Genomic DNA, 17,420 nt, shown 5'->3' with positions numbered 1-17,420 from the left:
GGGTGTCCACTGTTAAAGGCACTAACAGATGACCTTTAGATGAGATCTTTGGGTGGACTCACTAAATAAACCGAGTCCCTGTCCCAGGTTTGCACCCTCAGAAAGCTTTGGTAGTGCCAGCGCTGGCGGCGTTTCTGCCTACTTGGAGGACGCAGAGCCTGGAGGAGATCTCATCCTGGAAAGGTGGTTGCCAGTCAGTGCAAGTGGTTGCAAGGGTAAGAGCTCTGGGATAACTTGTGGCTCCAGCGATGCTCCGCTGTGGGATGCCATTTATGCTTAGCTGAATAAAAGAGACACTTGCAATCTTGCTCGTTATCCAGCAATTCCTCTTGGAAGAAAATAGATCCAGACAGCATGGCGCAGAGATTTAGGAGAGAAAACCCTGTGCTGCTGGGCAAGGAAAACCAAACTGACCCTGTGCTGCCCAGGGGCAAAAGGAGCGTTACTGAGAACAGACAAGGGACCTGTGCCTGGGCGGTGTTTGAGGCACTCCAGAGGAGACCTGTGCCATCATGACCTGATGTCGCAAAGCCGTGGTTCCTGGGACAGGGGATTGCCAGATGATGGATGTCACGCTGCAAGAGCTTTCTGCCAATGTGTGCTGGGCTGGGGTTAGGGTTGAAGCTAAAGCAGTTGTGTGGCTTTGAATAGAGTCAGCCATGTTGGCGCCATGTTTTAATTTACTGTTTGCCACAGCGTTGGTATTTCTTCCTGTGTCGGTGGCCCTCTGTAATTGCCTTTAAGCAGCAGTGTATAAAATTGCTTATGTTCTGGTGAGCTGGAGGCAGCCCTCCACTACTCCTCTCTTTCCATACGTGCACCCTGTGATGGATTCCTGGCCAAGATTAGCCACTAAACAACCAACCACTGAAGCCAAGCAAAGTGCTCAAAGCAGTCCTTGGCATGTGCAGAAGGCGTTGAGCCTTGTCCCCGGGAGGGCAGCTCCAGCAGCAAGGTAGGAAACAGCACAAGGAGGTTCCCCCAGTGCTGTCAGATAATGCTGATGGCCTCTGCAGGAGACTTGTGGCTGGAGGGAGCTTCTGTGTGTCACCCAACAGACTGCAAACGGTAATGACATGTGTGCGCTGCCAGCACGGCTTAGTCAGGCTCAGGATGCAGAGTTTTTTTATGGGGAAGGGGTGGATTTCTGCCACTTTGCATCAAGTGTCGTGAGGTTACACGGGGATGCGTTTTCACTGCTGGTGCTTGATGCGCTGTGGCTGGGTCCTGACTTGTTCAGAGCCAGGGGGAGGCTCTTTTCTACAATCTCCTGGCTTACGCTTCTTACCTTTTCTTTCTCTTGCTTCTCCTCCCTGCCTGTGGTGATTTCTGCTCCCCTGGGTGCCATCAGTCAAGGTGCAGAAGAGTGACCACCACCACTGCTGGGACCCCTGCGTCAACTATTGTCACACCCACCACCCCGGGCACTGCAAGACGCCCACGTGGAACCAGACGTCTGGACAGGATTACTGCAAATGTAACCCCAGCGCATGGCATTGCCCCTGTCCCCGCGCGTGTTCGTTCATGTTGTGCCACTCCATTTCCATGATACCCAACTCCATAGCCACAAGTGTCACTCATTTACTTCTTGGTCACCTGGGGCTGTTTTCACAGGTCCAGTGCTGAGGTGCAAAATCAGTATCTGCAGCCCAGCATGTGCAGATCTGGTGGTAACTGCAGTGAGCGCGGTGTGCTGGGCAGACCTGTGCTCCCATCCTCTAACCCCACGCCCCAGTGCCCAGTTTCATACGGGCAAAGACAAAAATGAGTTGCTGTGGGACAAGGAGGGCAGCCCTGGTGGCATGTAGGAACATGATACGTCAACACACCCAGCTCAGCCCTGGTGCCACATGTCAGCAGCAGGATTACGGCTGCTTCAGAATCTGTTTGTAAGCCCCTCTTGCAGGAAGCAGGCTCTGTTCAGCCCCAGGTTTCTTGTTGTATGACAATAAGATAGGGAGGAAACGTTACAGTGTGTGTTGGGAAGCAAACAGGGCAGCCCAGTTGCCCAGCAATTCAAGTTCAAGCTGTGGTGTCTCTTTCTATGTATTTAAGGTCGGTTAGTGCCATCGTGCCAACCTGCTGTTGGCTGCCCTGCATTCATGATGCACTCCTCACCTGGTGGCCTGGATGCTGCAGTGACAGGCAGCCCAGTCACCGCACACCAGACAGCAATGTCTTGAGCCCAAGCCCACTCTCAGCTCTCCTGGAGCTGCAAGCCCAGGATAAGGTTCTCGCCTCAATCTTGAGCCCTGGAGCTGGGAAGAAGGAACCAGTCCAAACACATTAGGTGTTTGATGAACACCCATTAGATGAACCCGCTGCCGCACTTCTCTGCACACATCCTTAACAAGCTCTATATTTCCCCAGCTCTGGTGGCTGCCAACTTCTCGTCTCCCACCATGAATGTGCAGGGCTTCCCCTGCCAGAACTCAAACACGCTACCTCGCAGCTCCCACCCCATGAGCCCCCGCACCACCATGCTGAGGAGGAGGCAGAAGAAGAAGGAGCACAAGAGCTCACGTAAGAGTGGTGGTGGGCTGGGGCTGGGTTGGACCCAGGTGTGCATGCTTGCCTTGCTGTCCTTATTATTGACTCTTAGCTGGGGTAGGACTGCTCATCTCAGCACTGTCAGTGCCTCCCTCATTCTCAGTCACTGTCCCCACCACTGCCAGATTGAGGTCTGTGACCAGACCTGCTACGTTGACTGTGGCTATCCTGACCTTCTGCCTCTCTCCTCCTCTCAGTGTCGCTGGCCTCCAGCACGGTGGGTCCTGGCGGGCAGATAGTCCACACAGAGACAACAGAGGTGGTGCTCAGGGGAGACCCTCTGAATGGCTTCGGACTTCAGCTCCAGGGAGGCATCTTTGCTACCGAAACCCTGTCTTCCCCACCTCTCGTCCGTTTTATTGAGCCCGACAGCCCGGCAGAGAGGTTAGAGACCTTGCCCTTGGATGCTGATGGTGCTGCTGCTGAACATTTCATGGTTTGGTTTGTTTTCTTTCCTCAGAGGCTCATTTAGATATATACTATCATCCTTGTAATATCTCCCATTCTTCACTGGGCATGGTTTACTGTCACTGCCATTTCTGCACTCGTCGGCTGACCGCGGCCCCTCTCGCATCCCAGGTGAACGTCTTGGCACCAGGCTGCGGCTGTTCTGGGAGGAGGAGGAAGGGAGCGTGTGTCCGTGTGAGAGCGCCATTCCCATTCCTTTTTTTTTTTTTTTCTTCTTTGTCTTTGAAAGATAAAACTTTTGTCTGTGTGCCGAAAGGGGGAAAGATCTAAACAAGTGGGCCCAGCAAATTGTTTTCTGCCTGGTTTCATTGTAGCAGAGCCCAGCTATATAAATTGGCTTAAAAGTGAGATTTTGAATGGCAGAGGAGGGCTCTGGTTGAGGAGCAGGTAGGTGCTGCATCTAAGCACTCTTGCTTTTGGCTCTATAATGCTGGGAAAAGAGCAGAATGGAGGAGCAGCATTAACAGCTGCCTGTCACCCCCCAGGGATACCGGCAGCAATGACTCCTGCGGCAGCCAAGCCTCAGCTCAGGAGCTCTGGCTGCTCTGGCTAAACTTTTTCCAGTACCCTTGCTGGCTGGATTTAAAGTCTGCTTGAGTGTCTGTGCACTACAATGTAGATGCTTTCTAGCAAGGTTTTTCGTACTAAACGGACCAGGTCCCAGCATGGCTTGAGCTCTTGTGGGGTAGAAAGGAGAACTGGTTTTGTTAGGCAGATGAAATAGTGAGGGGTGAGTGAACTGGCAGTTACGCCCCCCACGGTGGTTTCTCTTCCCATCTGTGATTTCCACTGGTGGTCTGTCCTGCCTAGAGGTGCCTGAGGTGCAACGATGTGGCAGTGCTCAGTGCCTGCTGCAGACCCTTCCTTGAGAGGAGGTTTCCAAGGTCCTCATCAGCACGTGCTGATGGTTTGGTGTCCCCAGGCCAGCCTGGGAAGACAGCACAGGGGGAGTCCTATGTCAAGGAAAGCACCTGCAAAAGGAGCTGCAAGTCCTTGCCGTGCAGAGCGGTCTCGGTGTGGTGGCTTCTCCAGGCGGCCAATGCAGGGAGGAGCACGAGTGCCTGGCGCTTGTGTCTGTGGGAGGACAGGGACAAGGGGCTGGCGCAGGGAAGAGTTGTCCTGTGTGATACAGGTTAAGAGAGATTTCAAAAGCCTTTTATGCCTTTTATTTGTTTGTTGGTTTCCAAATAGGATTTAAAAAGGAAAGTGGTGGTGTTTTGGTTCTTTTATTCTCTATTACCAGGGTGAATTTGGCTCACATTGCAAAGCACCAAACTCCTTTTATAAATCAGGCAGCAACAAAGCCTGCTGTCCCAGGGGAGGAGGGAGATGTGTTGAAATCTGCCTGGCTTTGTTTTATCCTCTTGCCAAGCCTGGAGCGAAAGCAAAGACTGGCGGTGCAGTCTTGCTTGGCTCTAATGTGTCGCACACGCTGCTCTCCCCCTCGGCTGCCCACCCAGAAGGATTCGCGCTCTCCTGGCTGCCTCTTTCTGGTGAAAGGGAGCAATCGTCTCTGTGTTTGCAGCCTGGATTTGATTTGGGGATTAAATCTCTGCTGTGTATTTCTTCTGTTCCTAGACCGTGCTGCTCTTCCTAGCTGGCAGGAAAACACTGTCTTTCCTCCCCATCTTGAAGTAATAAGTGCAAAGGGTTTGCAGCGAGGTGCAAAAGGCAATTTTATGTTTTCATTTCACTTGTTGTTTCTTGCTATCCCACAGAACTTGTTTGCTCCATCCTTCCTTATTCCCTGCCCTTGAGAGGTTCTGCTGTAACTGCAGCCCAAGACATTAGAGCCATTTTTCTCCCCTTTACCAAGCCGGGTCTTTACTGAGGCTGCACTGTGCTCTTTCTTGTGCTGCAGTTGTTGCTCTTTGCAAAAAAAGGGTGAGCGGTGGGGATACAGGGATCAGGCTCGGCAGCCTGGGTCTGTCCTGCACGTTCACACGCTCTTGTGCAAGACCTGTGAATCTGAATGTGCTGTTGCACAAGGGCATGATCCACAATCGCTTTGTCCATCTAGCTTGCCATCGAGGAGCTGCCTCGTGGGTGTCTAGCAAATTTGAGTGCAAGCAGGGAGGGGGATGGCATCATCCTCTTTTCAGGGAGGTTGGGCTGCCTCACATTTATTATCTGGTTCGTGCTGGCTTGTGGCAGGTGGTTTGAAGCAAAAGCTCTCACCTCCCTGACTTGTGATTTGTTTTACAGCCAATAGCCTCTAATAGACCTCCCTCCCCACTTGTTGTTTTGTGTCCTGGGTGCAAGATGAAGCCTTTGGGCTCCAAACGAAACAGTGATTCAGCCCCTGTTATCAGCAGGGAGGGTGGAATAGGAAGATGCGTGACGTCCCCTCTTGGCTGCCTTGAAACACGCAGCTTTTGTGTCCTTCCTCCCCCGGTTGTCATTGACAGCAATGGGAGAGTATCTGGCTTTTCCATCACGGTATCCAAAATCAATGCTTCCTGCTGAGTTACACGTTTTCTAGCTCTGCTCAGACATAGTTTTTTGATCATTGTGTTTCTGGCTTTTGAGCATGAATAGTTTGCAAAAGGAAAATTTAGCAGCTGGGTGAAGCTGTCAGAAAAGCTTTGATCTTTTGGGGGCTGGGACCCATCCACCGATGTGTAGACGCAGATGTACTGTGCACGGCTGACCTGTGCAGGCCAGCTCAAGGGTGTGTAAGGGCATGACGGACCGGTTTCTGCAGCCAGCGATGTGGGCCATGGTCACAGCTGCTGCCACTCACCCCATAGCTGGAGTGACCATGCAGATGCTGATGATGCTGAGTGAGATCTTCACTGGACATCCTGCCTGAGGCTTGAACTTGTGCTGCTCTGCACCTAGCAAGACACCTCTGCTGCTCCGTTACTGTCTTTGAGCCCAAGGAATGAGTCATGACAAAATGCAAATCTCTGCAGCCATTCCCATCCTGGACTCCAGCACATCCAAAAGGCTGTCCTTCGCTCCGGGAGATGCCTATACTCGTGTTCTTTCCGATTTTAAAGCACTTCTTCTCCCATGATCTCAAAGCACTTTGTGAGCTCTGATGTTAGACTCTGCATCTCTGAGACAAATGCCCTCTCTTTGGGAAAGCCATCCAAAAGGCTCATGTAGGATCCCGCAGCAGAGCCAAAGAGATGTTTGCAGGAGCCTTGGCTCCCAGGGCCCTGCTCCCAGTGCAAGAGCACATGACAGTTGGAAACTGGTGTCTCTGGAACTATTCTGAAGATTTAACAAAGCACGTTGGGTCTCCTTGCCCTCATGGAGTGAGCCAGAAGGTTGTGGCTTCACTCCACAAACTTTTATAAACCTGCAAGACTGGGGCTTAAACAACCATGATTGACTGAGGCTAATAGTAAAAGAAATAAAATACTGACCTAAGAGAGCTATTGGCTGTAAAACACCCAGGGAAATCTACCTTGAGTGAAGAAACACAAGAAGCAGTTGTTTTGTGAGAAGGCAGCTCTGGTGGGAAAGGTGGCAAATGTTTGCTCTGATGCTGAGTAGAAGTATCCTGTGATCTCCCAGCCCTTGCGGCTGAAACAGTGGTGCCAAGATGGATTGTGTCCTTGTGTGACCTTGAAATGACAAAGCGATGTCTGATGCCAATGTTGATCCCTCCTTTCCGAAAGGTGCTTTCTGGCTATAGCAATAGAGTTCTCGGTGCTGGAGGAGGCATCTCTGTCATACTCCTTGCCATCTTCATATTTATAAGGTGATATTTCCAAGTGCAACTGTGTAGCTGCATATCCACAAGTCCAGAAAAGGACTGTAATTAAACCTGATGTAATTTATTTGCAAGGGTGGATTCATTTATACACCATAGAGTTGTCTGTCCTAATCTAAGTCTCCTTGAACAAACACTTCTGAATTTACATCTCATAAAATAACCAGTGTTTTTCCATGGGTGGCGTGAACTCAGGCAGCAGTGTAATATACTGCAAGTTTAATACCTTCCTACCAGTAAAATAACCTCCCTAGGCTCTCTCCAAACTTGCTCATATCTCAGCTTTTGATGGGCCACCAGCAAAAACTGTTGTGCTTGTGCATTTTTCTTAAATTTGGATGTGTGCGGTTTTTTCTTGATAACCTGGCCTTTCATATACATCCCGTTGTTTGGAGGTGAATAGTACAGCCAGTTGCCTTTGATGCTATCTCTGTGTGCTCGGAAGCTGTGGTACCCTGTTTTCTTACAATTGAATTGGGTGTTAGCGATGAAGAGTGGCTGGAAGGATTAGTAAACAACAAGCTGTCCTCCGTGAAATATCAATGGAAGCTGACATCTGGAAAGGAGAGGGCAAAGGATGTGTTTGATCATTAAAGAGCAGGGGAATAAAGATTCTCTGGAGAAGGCTCAAAACAGGATAGCTGATGCCTTCTGGGAAATCTCTGTGGTAAAATATCTCCAAATGTAGAGGTGAACCTTAGATTTGTTCCCATAACCCTCAACCTATTTTGGAGACCACTCCGTAGCTTATGTTAATGATGGAGGAGGAATGGTTTCCCAAGCTCTGCTCAAGTGGACAGCCTTATAGACAGGTGATGAGTGGAAAATCTGAAAAGATGTAATTATAGCAAACAAGTGATGAAGGGTGTGAAGGAGAAGGAAGACGAGCAGTTGCCCATGGCCAGTCGCAGGGAACACGACACTTTTTATTCTGTAGAGTCATGGGCCAGCTCAGTAAGGTGGAGAATTGTCTTGCTGGTGTTACAGTATGTCTAAAAAAAAGAAAGAAGGGGGGGTGAATATTGAATGTAGTGGTTCATGTGTGAAAAAACCCTTACTTATAAATACAGAGGGGTCCCAAGAGACAAACCATGCTGTAGCAGTGTAAGTCCAACATAGCCTTGTCACCATTGTTTTTCTTCCAAAGTAAAAAACCTGCTGATCCGTGCTCTTGGAGAAAGTGAGTCTAAACCAAAAACCCCAAAGTGCCAGTTGTGGTTATATTGGCGGGATATCGCATTGGAATAATATTGGCCTTTCAAGGCAGTTAAACAGTATCAATGTACATTTGGCTTCCAGAAATGCAATTACAAGGGATAAATGATTATCCAATTTGCTGAGACATTCAGTGAGTTCATTGGATTGTAGCTTCAATATTAGCCATGTATTAAGCAGAGGACTCGTGCAATTTTCAGAGCCATTAGTTTGGGTTTCAGCGTGCGCAGGCACATGGAAAGAGCTGTATCCCATTAGCATTAGATAGGGTAGGAGGGCACGTGCCCTTGCATTTATCACTCTCATCTCTTGGCTGTGGCGTTGACGTTTAGGAAAGTGAGGGTTACTTTTTTTCCTTCCTGGAAGTTGCAGGAAATATGACCAAAAATGGTTATTTAGGAGCAAATTGTGTCCGAACTTAAGAAAAGCACAAGGGTTTGCTGCCCTGTGACCTTCCAGGGGCTCTTGGCACTGGGACAGGCATTGCAGAAAGAGTTATCTTCTCTTTGGGGCCACTTCTGCAGGATTTGTCACTAATCTATGTGTCTTGTACACATTTGCCTGGCAAAAGTAACTCATGGCTGGTTGTGGGGTTGTTTTTTCTCCTTTCCTCTTTTTCCCTGCCTCCTTGTCCCCTTTCCCTCTTTTCCCAATGTGGACTGCAGGTGTGGGCTGTTGCAAGTAGGAGACAGAGTCCTTTCTATCAATGGCATTGCGACCGAGGATGGGACTATGGAGGAAGCTAATCAGCTTTTGCGTGATGCTGCGCTCACGAACAAAGTGGTGCTCGAGATTGAATTTGATGTCGCAGGTACGTTGCCAAAGGATTGCTGCTCCTCGCTACCAGCAGGACTCTGCCAGTGCCTTTGCTAACCTGTAGGAGGGAGTGTATTGGCACAAATAGATGAGGTTTTTGCTAGAGCTCAGAGGGAAGAGCGAGAAGACCCTGTGAGGATGTTTTCTATTTCTTGTTGTTCTCTAATGTGCACTGAGATGGAGGGTCCTCCTTCTGATCCTTTCATAAATGGCTTGTGGTCACCACTTGGCTGAGATAAGACTAAGAAGTAGATGAAGAGGCTACCTGCACTTTAAATATTGGCCCATTAATATGAATAATAGTAATTTATGGTCTTGAAGCAAGGAGGCAGCCAAAGCTATTGGCTGGGGCTTTCCTTTTACATTGACAGAGCTGCCTAATCTTGAAATACAGCATGATGTGAGCTCTTCACTTGAAGTTCAGAGCATGTATTTTTAATGAGAATCCAAATTTTAATCTGAAGTCTGCAGGGCCTCAAATAACAACCTTATTTGAACCAATAAAGCTGAGTTTTATGGGCTTGTTTTTCTTGGTTCCAAAGAAACCATCCATGCAACTGAAAACTCTCTTTTCTCCTATTTTCTTTTTTGTCTGTTTTTGGTTTTATAGAGTCTGTCATACCCAGCAGCGGTACTTTCCATGTTAAATTGCCCAAGAAAAGGGGTGTAGAGCTTGGAATTACAATCAGCTGTAAGTATTGCTCAGGCTTGCGCTAGCAGTTGCAAGAGCTGCTGCTTTCTACGCTGGCACATCAGAGGGGCCCAGGGGAGAGAGAGAAGATTATGTGGGGTTTCCTGGTAGCACTTGCAGCGCTTGTGATTTATCCCAAGCTAAATTAGATGTGTGGTTCCTGCCTCCACGAGCTGGCGGCCGCAGAGAAAAGCAGCTGCATGAAGGGTTGGGGCAAAAGATGCGTCTCAACTGATCAGTTGGCCTGTGCCGCTGACTAATATTATATTATATTATTAGTAACATTTTTTTTTATTTCTTTGCTCACTGTTATATTATGTTCCTTTTTAAAAAGAATTGCTTGGGTCTGGTGGGACCCTTGCAGGGAGAGGTGGAGGGAGGAGAGCAAGTGTGAGGTGAACGTGCAGCTCGAAGGGTAGAGAGAGGAAACTGCCAAGAGGAGGAGGAGGATGAAGAGGGTGGCTGGCCTTAGAGATGGGTGGAAGGCACTTTAGGGACAGCAGGGTGCTGGGCAGGGTTTTCAGGGAGTCCTTGCATAGACTAACCCCAGCCATGGAGGAGGAGATCCATGTGCCAGGACTTGGTGGGCACTGACAGAATGACACATAAACCTTTTTCTTTCTTTTCTCTCTTCTCTGCTCACTCTTGATTAATTACCTTTTGTTTCTCTTCTGAAGCATATTTTCCATTTAAAGACCTTTTGGCCTCTTGGGAGGGGGTGCTGTAAGGGGATGATATAGGCAGATCCATCCCAAATTTCTGGCCAACTAGGGGTCTTGTTACACCTTGCATCAGTGAATTTTTCCTTTATGGCAAATGTGAGCAGGTCTCATGTCACTCATCCCTCGTTCACTGCTAGGTAAACTGAGTTGAATCTTCTCAGATTTGCCATGCCCAGAGGCTGCCACCACCTCTCAGCTGAAACAAAGAAACTTGTGAGACTGCAGTAATGGGATCTTGCGTCTAAGCCCTCAGGAGCGTGGACCCAGCTGTGTCTGGGGAATGGAGTCGCTAGGGACACTTTGAAACTAGGTTTCATTAAAATAGATAAGCTATTTATAATTACCTCTTGGCATTTACAGCATTAGTCAGTGAGTTAATTGGAGGTGTTCTGCTCTAAGTGGGGGGATTCTCAGGAATGACTTGAACATCAACAGGGTGATGGCTTTGCACCCTGTGTTATTTCTTCTTCCTCTTCCCAGCTTCCCCTGTTTGTGCCACGAGGATAATCCAGAGAAATAACAGCACAGTATTTAACATTTGGCTTGGTAGCAATTACTGTCTGAAGACATCAAAGTGCTTTCCGAAAGCAGCAGGGTTGCCCGTAATGACATTTCAGTGACGGGGGGAGCAGGGCACAGTGCAGCAGCCCAGCGAGCGCTGGGGTCCCAGCCTGCTGCCCTGCCCTCTGCGCTGGCATTGCAGTCTCAGGTAGCAACCTAGGACGATGGATCTGGCACCAAAAAACATCTGGCTTCAGCATGGCCAGGGTTTCACCCCATTTAAGCTTCAAAGCTTAGTTTGCATCTGGGGCTGGAGAGCAAAATGAACCTTGGAGTTGCCAGCAAGAATATTAGTTTTTATTTGTAGAGTCTCACTTAAATGGGATCTGCTTCAGATGTGCATTTACACTTCAAATACATTTTTATATTGAAGATGTTTTCATTTGAAATTTGTTTAAAAAATTGATTTCACACACTTTTTTGAAATCACTGCTAAATAAAAAGAAACTGACCCCTGGGTTTTAAATAGTTAGATACCCATTATCCAACTACACAGCAGTTTTTTAACAATATAATAGATTTGATCTTTTTGATTCTTGAACGTGTTTGCAGGACGTTGTTTAAGTAATGCATATGCATAAACTTAAGATATATTTCAGTCCTTTGCTGAGTCAAAGCCAAAATTATATTTATAAATGGAGCAGAAGACAGCCATCCAGAAAATGTGGTGGCAAGGATGAAATGCTAGTTGAATCCTAATTCTGTTTTCATATATTAGTCCGTATAAGCCTATGTCCACATGACCCTTAGCAAATTAGATCATCATTTTGTCACTCTGCCTCTGACTGGGCAGATAAATATACCAGTTTCAAACATTAAAACCAAAGCAAGCAGCCTTATGGTAAGTACCTCCTGCAGAGACATGATGTGCATGCAGGAGTGTGATGCAAGCAGCAAGAGAAAAGAGGTAAAAATAACTCTGTTTTGCTCAGTTCCTCCCAGTTCTGCTGATTTGAATGCTTGTAGAGATCTAGAAACAGCTTTTATAGCTTTTCTTCTGACAAGGAAAAGCATATAACTACTGTTTTAAAGTAGGGGACTTGGTTTACTGGCCTCCCACATTGGATTCCTGTTCCCTGCTCTGTAAAACTGGGCCAGGTTAAATAGATGAGAAGCTGGAGGGGTCAGTTGAAGACCCCCTGCACCGTTGTGGCCGCAGAACTGGGTTTGTTCATAAACCTTGTGGTCCAGCTACGCTGTAGATGAAAGATGAGTTGCTTTCATTGAGTTTTACCTCTTGGCTTCAGCAGCCTTATCTGTAGTTAATTCCTCTGCCTAGGAAGGTTTGCCGCTGCCTTCTTGCACGGGCAGAAAGTGTTACGACCTCATCAGAGGAGCACTACAGAAATAAAAGTGATCAAGTTCTTACTGTGCTGTGGCTCTCGGAGCTAATCAGGAGATGGGCTAAGTAAAGGGGGGGGAGAGCAAGGTTCTTGATGGATGTGTTGGAAGAAGTGGTGTAATGGACCTGGCTGCAGGAGGTACCATAAATCTGCTGAAAAGCCTCATAAAAGGGCTGAAAACCCCAGAGGTTTTTGTATGAGGAGGGCAGGCGCTTCTGGTTCTGGGATGAACATACAGCGAGGGTCTGTACTTGCTCCTGGTGAGGGGTAGATGTTTGCTGAGGGCACTCATCTTCTCCGAGGTCTCTGGGTTTGCTAGAAAGAGAAGGCTCGGGCTGGGGGAGCCCCTGGCTGTGGTCTGTGCACATGGCTGTGTGCATGCAAACAGGTTTCCTCCCCCTGCTCAAGCACAGCGTGGCTAAGGGATGCAGCAAATGAAGATGCACGATGTAAATATCTGCATACAGCATTATTCCCTCTTCCATTCCCCAAAGGATGGATAGGAAATCCAAGGGCTGAGTCTGTCACTGGCTCTGCTTTGTATTTCTGTGGCATCTCAGTGCCCTCAAGCCTCATTTCAGTCTCCTACGTTTGCTAAATTAAAATTAGCAAAGTAACACACCGAAGCTGCCTCATGTGCGCTGCTTCCTTGCACTTCGTCCAGGGCTGAAGGGACAAGAAGCCAGCAAAATTGGTCTTGTTTTCTCCATGCTCCAGTGCCTCAGTGTCTGTCCCAGGGAGAAGGCTGCATTTGTTTGTAGGACAGCTGCTCTGCTTGAGGAGCAAAGCGTGCGCCCCTTTCTGCTCCGCGAGGTTCAGAGAGCTGTGTGGGATCTGAAGCTCAACTGTTTGCAGAGGCCTCTGAGGTGCTCCGAGTGGTGGGGATGCAAAGACGTGCAAACTGAGGTTTTTAACACAGGGATGTGAATATTTGGCTCTTGTTAGCCTGAACTACTCATCTCCATTAGCAGAACATGTGCCATAAGTGCTCTGATCTTGCTGGCTGCATTCAGTTCTAATGATACAGTTATGCCTTTGTAGGTTTTTCTGTAAATCTCTTACAAATTAAAATCTCCAACAGCGAGAAGCTAATAGTCGTGTATTCTTGTATGTTCAATATCTGACCTCTTAAAATAAGATATGGATTTGTTATTAGTCTCTGGAAAATGATAGTTGATTACACAAAAGATTGCTTTTTGTGGTGGTGGGTTTTTTTTTTTGTCTGTCTCAAATATCCTCTCCAAGGGCTAGTTGTGAAATTCGCTGCAGGGTACGAGCGTGTTGTTGTTGCTGTTTAAACAGATATTGAAATTACCGTTCATTTTAGCTATGCATTAATGCTTTATATAGCATGTTTATCAAATTACCTTTTTATATCTTAACAAATCAATTCCTGTGCCCTTGGTGTGAAGTACAGCAGATAAGGAGTAGGTTGTATATCTGCTTGCAGGCGATAAAACCGGAATTTGGATAGATAGATAACTTCGATTAAGTTGCTTAAGCACTGTAATCACTGTCCTAGTGAGAAGATGGATCTGTGAGCCAAGCAAATCTAGCTTTGCTGCTGCTGGATTAACCTGGGACCTGCCGCCAGCCCCGCGGGGCACGTCTGCAAGCAGCAGTGTGCCCGGCAGTCTCCTGTCCTACCCCCTCGCTAACATGGGAGCTTCAGCTGAGATTTGCAGCTGATTCACTCTGGTGCTTTTACTGAAGTGAGATATTTGGTCCTGGTTTTGCTACCTGGAGATTTTGAAAGGAAATAGATCTCTGGCGGGGTAAATATCCTGCTGGAGGCACTGATAATTTATGCACCTGCTGCTAAAACTAATGAACAATAGAGGGAAAAGTTGGTACTGGGGATTTGATTTTCACTGCTGCTTTTTGTAATCGATTCTGATTTGCTTTTATTCCTCTTCTCATTCCTTAGCTATCCCGAGATTATTGGGCTTCTGATTTTGTTTGGGTTTTCCCCTTTATGCATTTTTGCTTTCTTAAATGTATTCTTATGGCATTATTACAATTTCTTTAATTACATGTTGGCAGAGTGCTGCTTTGGCTTGGTCAATAACGAAGGGCATTTATAATGGGCTGAAGCATTGATGCGTGTGAGATATGTGCTCGTGCTCCTTGGAGGGGAATAATTTAGCAATACGAGTCATTATGCATTCTATTAAAAACACAAACCGGACATGTGTTTCTGGCCTTGTCATCCATCACAGAGTAAACACCGAGTGAGCCAGAATCCCAGCAGAGGTGGCGAGAGACTGAAAGCAATTTATAAAAAGTAAATAACAGTATTGATCAATTCACCTTTTTATCACTGCCCTGTCACCACCGCCAAGCAGTGTTTTAATTTTGAGTTTCTTCCCCACCCCACGCTTCTACCTTCACCAGCCGTTGATTTATGGAGCTTTCTCTGGGCCACTGGAGCAGATTTAAACTATTTTTTGTATTGGTAAACCCGCCAAAAATACAGACGTATCTGAAAAAAGCCTACTTCCACCTGAAGTGGTTTGCCCTGGTAGATGGAGGCCACAACCAGAGCGCCTGCCAAGAGAGAGCGTGGGTTTCTGCACACCAGCTTCTGTTTCTGTCTCTCCATCCATCTTTTCCCTCAACTCCCTTTGCTGCTGTCTCCGTTTTACAGACGGGAAAGCAAAACCCAGAGAGGCAAGGCTGGGCATCCAAACTGTGTCTTCCTGCAGCCAACAGAATTACCAAGACAATGTCCTTTGAAGAGAAATAACCACACTGACAGCAGAAATGAATGGATGAAAAGGCTTTACTCATTTGTTCAAGTGTCTTAACTCCAAAGACCTCAGCCCTAATAAAATAATAATGTAGTTTAAGTTTTTTTTTTTTTAATTGCAGGCAAATTGGAAATGGTTTATCCAAAATCTCACCAGCCATCTACATATCTAATGCCTCTGACCTAGACTGAGCCACCACTTCAGTGTCATTGCGGCTCTCCTGTCTGTAGGCAGGCAGCCGGTACGCAGAGGCACGTTGTTGCCCTGTGTGAGCAGCCCAGGACTGTTAAAACCCTGGGTCTGCGGGTGGCTGGGGCGGTCGGGGGCAGCCTGGTCCCGCTGATGGGCAGAAAGCCCAGCTGGGTGCTCTGCTGGGGCGCCGGCAAGGGCTTTGGGATGCCAAAGGTGAATTAATGGAGTTAGTAACTACCGGTTTTAAAAGGAACAGCAAGTGACTGTTCTGTGCTTTGAGATTTAATTACCTTAACTTTGTATCTTATGCCTCTTGAGAGAGAATGATTATTCATTAAGTCTCTTAAACTTACCTTTCAGATTTGTAGGTGCTGACTAATAATGATGGTTTTATAAAGCCTTTCCATGTTATACTAAGTGATTATTTAAAACAGAGGGCTACCATTTATTGAAGTTTGGGTACTCTGATGGTAGGGACAGTTGTATGTGGTTGTACGTGGCTCTTCCATTTAACTGAAGTCTCAAGAAAATCCATTTGGAAAGCACAACTTCCAAAAAACCCACAAACAAAACCCAGAATGATTTTTCCTTAAAATTTGCTTTGTTTCCTAATGAACAAAGCACTTGGTTTGTCACCCTTGCTTCTGATACGGGAAGCTTGTGCTGCGTTCAGTGCTGACACACATTGCGGAGCTGCAGAAGGACGAGGTCTCGCTCTCTGCTCAGAGATTGACCGTGGGCAGGATCCCTCCATGTGTCGCAGGGCTTGTAAGGCAGACGCTGAGATAAACACTATTTCTCAGAGCTTGAGGCATGTTGTCGTCTATACTTGGTTGGTTTTTTTGTTGGTTCCCCCCCCCCCCTTTGCTCTTTTGAGTGTTCACAGTCTCTGGACACGTCGTTCCAGTTGTGGCTGGGTCAGGTTTAGAGGTGGCCATCCCCAACCCACCACCAGGACTGTGGAGATCCTCCCTAACCCCTTTCTGTCATGCTGCTTCTGCTTTGAAACTCATAAACACACCTTGCGGTGAAAAGTATTTTTGCTAACCTGGATCGTTTTGACAGAACCAGGCTAGGGAGCGATTAAACATGCAGCAATGCCAGCCTGACCCAGGGCTCAGGGTGTGCAAACAGGGTCTCTCATCACTGCTGGATCAGACCGCCTCGTCGTGCACCTCTCAGCAGCAAATACGTGTCCTATATTGAAAAGGGGAACAGCAATAGTAATAACAGGGCGATAGGTCTCCTTGCCCTGTGCTGTTAGTCCATGGTGTGTGGCCTTCTCAAGAAGGGGGGGATTTCTGCATTGATTTTAGCTGCTGCACCCTGTCCTTCCCTCCCAGCACTCAGCTCTGCCCAGCGTGTGTCGGTCTATCTGCTGGCTGGCCCGTGCCGTGGACAGGTTGAATATAAGCACAAGCCCTCAGTGAATCTCCACGACCCCTCTGCATCTCTTTGACCCACAGCCACAAGCTGCATGTGAGTGTCCAGACCAAAATTGCCTGGCACCGTGCTCCAGTAAGAGATGGGGAAAATAATTCTTCCAGGCTCTGTATCATTCAGCAGTCGCATTGCCGTGACTATTATAAAATCAGTCACGGTCTGCTTTTCGCTGTCTGACCTAACTTTTATACTCGGCCCTGCTACAACTGAGATTGGCTCTGTTCGGTACAGAAGGTTTAGTTATATCTGGGAGAGGGTATGCTTAAAGGTCATGGGTTAGCACATATGTTTTTAAATCTCATAAATGAATGTAAACAACAGAAAAAGCCAGAGCAGAGAGGTTGGTAAGAGGAAGCACTCTTTTATGTCTGACTTTCTGGGGTGCTCTCTAACTGCTGTTCAGGCAGGTGGATCTCTGTACGGTTGATGCCACGTGCCTCACAGATATTTTAATCTCTGACCTGCACCTGATATGTTCAGATGCTGCGAGTTTCTTCCTTCCCACGCAGTTTTTGCTGAGAAGCTCCGTCAGCTTTAAATGAGACGATGCAATTCCCATAGCAAGGCAGGAAGGAGTGACGTGGGGTAAAAAGGATGCTCTTGGTATACGTTTGGTGTGCGGACGGCAGGGAGGTCAGGAGGGGTTCGAGTCATAAATCTCACTTGGATTTCTCAAGAAAGCAGCAGGTCTTGCAGGCAAATTTGAAAATGCAAATGCTTCCAGAATTGCATACTCGCATCTCTTGTGGGCTGAAAAAGTTATCAGGGTGGGGCAGGAGACAAAGATTGGAAACCACCCCTTCCAGCTCTAGCACTGAGACCAGCCCTCATTTATCTGGTTGTATGATGAAGTGGCCTGGGGAGCTAAGCCAGCTGGAAAACAATGTTTTATCTAATTTTCCCTGGGTTATTTCCCACCTGGAAAATTTCCCAGCCCAATTTACT

General features: G+C 47.5%; 1 protein-coding gene across 2 annotated transcripts in view; it reads left to right on the top strand.

Annotated features, from left to right (window-relative positions):
* GRIP2 (glutamate receptor interacting protein 2) overlaps positions 1-17,420 on the top strand; it is a 149,331-nt gene that overhangs the window by 106,347 nt on the left and 25,564 nt on the right. The window contains exons 10-14 of one of the 2 annotated variants that reach the window (XM_009469835.2): positions 1,352-1,477; positions 2,371-2,523; positions 2,748-2,934; positions 8,623-8,768; positions 9,384-9,464. In XM_009469835.2, the coding sequence (XP_009468110.2) occupies positions 1,352-1,477; positions 2,371-2,523; positions 2,748-2,934; positions 8,623-8,768; positions 9,384-9,464 (693 nt within the window). Of the gene's footprint in view, positions 1-1,351; positions 1,478-2,370; positions 2,524-2,747; positions 2,992-8,622; positions 8,769-9,383; positions 9,465-17,420 lie in introns of both variants that reach the window. The other variant, XM_087744646.1, reaches the window with a different exon arrangement.

This window comes from Nipponia nippon, unplaced genomic scaffold (assembly GCF_047370975.1).
Source record: "Nipponia nippon isolate SJK-2023a ecotype South Korea unplaced genomic scaffold, ASM4737097v1 scaffold_9, whole genome shotgun sequence".
NCBI lineage: Eukaryota > Metazoa > Chordata > Aves > Pelecaniformes > Threskiornithidae > Nipponia > Nipponia nippon.
This window is presented reverse-complemented; position numbering and strand designations above follow the sequence as displayed.